Source organism: Bison bison, unplaced genomic scaffold (genome assembly GCF_000754665.1).
Source record: "Bison bison bison isolate TAMUID 2011002044 unplaced genomic scaffold, Bison_UMD1.0 scf7180017864243, whole genome shotgun sequence".
In the NCBI taxonomy this organism is placed as follows: domain Eukaryota; kingdom Metazoa; phylum Chordata; class Mammalia; order Artiodactyla; family Bovidae; genus Bison; species Bison bison.
The window spans coordinates 4,147,288-4,151,358 of record NW_011494815.1 but is presented as its reverse complement, the minus strand read 5'-3'; the positions used below and the strand labels follow the sequence as shown (position 1 = coordinate 4,151,358).

Here is a 4,071-nt window from a genome sequence, read left to right as displayed (position 1 = left end):
CTTCTTCTTCTTTTTTTTTTTTTTTTTTGTGTGCTGTCTTTGCAAACTGTTTTGTTGGCCTTTGGTTAGCACAGAAAATGTTTTTAATAATTACTGCAGAAACTGGAACTTTCTTGATCTCCAGAAGTCAAGCACCCACTTCAGAAATCCTGCTTTATAATCTGTTCACAATGAACATTTTTCTCACACTGTGATTATTTTAGAAAATGTCCAGAAAAACACTTCTGTCCATTTATGCATGCAGAATTTTTAAAGACTCCTTTGAGATTTTTCTTTTCAACAAGTAATTATGTTTTCCCTCTAGTATTTTTCAAGCAAAGAAAAAGCTTTCTCTGCTCGGTGATCCCTGGAGCTTCCCTGAAGAAGTCATTGGCCACCATTATGAGCAGAACTCCAGATCCACAGTCACACTCCATTTCTTTGCCATTGCTAACGTAATGCTCTTTCTCACCAAATTGTTTTATAATTTACATCTATTCTCTCTACCTCTCTTCTTTCTTGCTATATACTTTAAGATGGTTTACAAAGTTACTTTTTTTGCCTTCAGGACCAAATAATTCTATATTTTTCACGTTTGCTCATACATTGTTGACCCTTGGCCTTTTCATTATTCTTTTCCTGACTGTCTCTGAATTCAGGTCCTTTCAAAATGAAGACACTAATTCTGGAGAAAAGTAGATGAATCACTTCAACTCCTGCATATTTTGCATATTTTATTTTATATAAAGTTTATCTCAACTATATGTAGAGAAATTATAGTATAAGAAGATAATAATTAGCAGCTGAATTTTTAAAAGATTACAAATAAATGTACCAAAATGTCATCTCTGAATTAAAGGGTTGTGTGTGCTTTCTCTTTTATTTTCTCTATACTTTTTCTCTATTTCCCATCTTTTAGTTATTGACAACTCTGTGGTACAGATCCACTTTGAGGCTCGCTATTGTGGACTTTGTGTTTTATACTGAAGTTTATAAGTAATTTGGAGAAGGTAATGGCACCCTACTCCAGTACTCTTGCCTGGAAAATCCATGGATGGAGGAGCCTGGTAGGCTGCAGTCCATGGGGTCACTAAGAATCAGACCCGACTGAGCGACTTCACTTTCACTTTTTACTTTCATGCATTGGAGAAGGAAATGGCAACCCACTGCAGTGTTCTTGCCTGGGGAATCCCAGGGACGGGAAAGCCTGGTGGGCTGCCGTCTATGGGGTCGCAGAGTCGGACACAACTGAAGCGACTCAACAGCAGCAGCAGTAGCAGCAGCTATAAATAATTACTTATTTTTGCTTTGTATTCTAGAATTCATTTTTGTTCCTTAAATATACTACTTCATACTCCACCTCATTTTTTTTTGTTGGTGAATTCTGTAATCTTTCAAGGTTCTGTTGATGTAACTTTTCATCCCTTACTACCCTCACCTCCCACTTATCCCTTCAGAATCACTACATCAGATATTTGCAGTAAGAGTGCCAAGTCCTGACAAAATATAACATCAGATCTGGCACTTAAACCTCTTGGATATACAAGTGCATGCACATGTGCACACTCAGTCTCCAAGCTAGTGATCTTTACTCTGAGGAATGATCTGCTGTCCAGTATGGCATTCACCTGTAAGTACTGTGGCCAGACTTTATCTTCAGAGGATAATTGAAATGTCATATGAAACTGTCAGAAGGCCATTTTCTACATCTTGTGTCACCTTATCATCAAGGACTCTATCACTGCAGGAACCTGAGTTGGTCAGACATGACTTTTCTTCACAAAGCTAAAATGATTACTTCTCTCACTGATCTCTGTCTCCATTGTTTAACCTAGTTAAACTGTGTTGAACAAAATAAATATCATTGGATATCTGGATGTTTTTCATGTTTGGAAATACAGAACTACAACCACTGAGTTTTTAGTGAGTGATTTTAACCTTAGTAAGGGCTCTTTAGAATGTCATATCATTAATTCATTTAAGTATCTGGCTTTCCTCTCTGCTGAGTTTTTTACAGACCAGTGAAAGCTCTGAATATGCTATGCCAGTCTAACTGCTGAATATGCAGAAATACTTTTATGTTTTCCAGAACTCCAGAAAAATGGGGACTTGCCAAGAAAGTTCAAGAGGCCTCATATGGAAGCAGCAGATAAGAGGCCCCGTGATATAAGAACAAGCCATGCCTCATGGAAAAACAACAGGTGGCCTCAAGAAAAGAAAGAAACCCAAAAAGAAACCATGAGCAGGAACATGAGAGAACGTGAGAAGCACAGAAAGGCTGCTAGGTGTCATGAAGATGATGAGGACTTCCCCAGGGGCCCCAGAGTCCACTCTACTCCTGGCACTTCCAAAACCCAGAAGCCTCACAAGCCCTTTCACCACTCATCACATTACCTCAAGCCGAGAGAAGAGAGGCTATCCAAGGAGGGCAAGCGGGGCAAGCATAAGAAAAAGGAGAGCTGCTTGGAGGAGGATAGCAATGATAATTTGTTTCTCATTAAGCAGAGGAAAAAAAAGTCTAAGCTGTGAGTCAGCTTCTGATTGGGCTTCCCAGTGTTTGTCTGTTCTTCATGTCTACAACATCCTGTCCGTATTTTTACTATCTGTGATTAAATAAAATGAGATTTTTGTTTTTGTAATCTCAGCCATATCTAGAGATATTGAACAAAGTCCTTGAAGATCTCAGTTCTCTATGTTCAACAGGTTCCTAGGTAAGAAAACAGATAAACTTGGACTTCCCCTGTTACCAGACATCATTTTTATTCACTCAGTATCCTAGGGATAGGAAAACTTAATCTTTTCACAAAAAAAGTTTTTGAAATATTTTGAAAAAATAAAAACTCATTAAATGTAATTCATCTGCAGTGTGAGTATGAAAATTAAGTCTATTATAAGGAGAAATTAGCACTAATATGGAAAATCCATCCCTCTTTTTTAGCATTCCTTTTAATATTGGAAAGGATAATAACTATATATCTAAATCTGGCTTGTCTTGCTTCTGAAGCTGGCATCAGAATCTTACTTTGATCAGAGCATCATAGGCTAAAAATGGTGTCCTCCTTGAAAGCACTGGAGAGACGGGGAATTGGATTTTATAACAGAAGTAAGGAATCCATCCAGAGTAAATGTTGAGAGACAGATTTCCTGAACCAAGTGAAAAGAGTCATCAAAAATTTTGACTTAATTGCAGTGAAATAATTTTTTACTATTTTTATAGCCATACCTGAGGAATACTGTCCCTCAGATATTTAAGATGAATGTTACCCAACTTAAAAAATTGTTTCCTTCTCCTGGGTTTTTTAACTATTACAGAGTTATACAGAAATTTTTGTATTTGTGACCTTTTGTACTTACCAGAGCCTAATGTTAGAATAAGAAAAATAAAATGTCTGAAATGTACATTTGTCTACTATGTAAAAAGACAGTGAGAGTTTGAGTGACAAAGGGCATACTTGGGTTGGACAAGTGACTGAAGTTATAGAATCTCTATAAACTGGGGTCAAATACCCTTACTTCCTGAGCTCTAGGTCTATGCCAGAATAAAATGAGATGGAGAAACATGTTCCTCCATGGTCTCCAACACCTGGAGTCTTCAATTTGAGGTTCCCTCTTGGGAACCATGTGTCTGGTAGCATCAGCTCTCTTTTGAGGGAAGGGAGAGTCTGCGCTGGAATCAGACTTCAGTCTTTAGTCCATCACCTCCCCTTTGGCTGCCTAGCTTTTAGCTACGTGTCAGCATCTGTTATGTGTTGGTGCTTGGCTTCCTGACATCTACTGGGATTGTTTTACTTGTTTTGACCCTAAGGTAAGTGGACAGAGTCTTTTTAATAACCCTGCTAAAAGTGGCAGCCATGAAAAATGACTTCATAAAATGCTGAGCCTTGAGATAATTGGCATTGTTTCTCAGTAGGACTTGGGACAAGCGTGGCTTATTATTGACATGATGTGACTAGCATTCCTGCATATCTGAGGACCTGTAATTTCAGGGCACAAATGGGATTGCCTTTCATACTCAGAAAACTGGAGGCAGGAAGAAAGGAAGCACTTTTCTGTTTGTTTCTGAACATTATCTTATTTTCCTCCCCAGTTTTT

General features: G+C 38.1%; 1 protein-coding gene across 1 annotated transcript in view; it reads left to right on the top strand.

Moving 5' to 3' along the window:
- ZCCHC7 (zinc finger, CCHC domain containing 7) overlaps nt 1-2,751 on the top strand; it is a 258,840-nt gene extending 256,089 nt beyond the window's left edge. Inside the window, exon 9 of the mRNA XM_010847094.1 lies at nt 2,069-2,751. Coding sequence (XP_010845396.1) covers nt 2,069-2,508 — 440 coding nt within the window. The 3' untranslated portion in view covers nt 2,509-2,751. The remainder of the gene's footprint in view (nt 1-2,068) is intronic.
- Nucleotides 2,752-4,071: the final 1,320 nt, after the last annotated feature.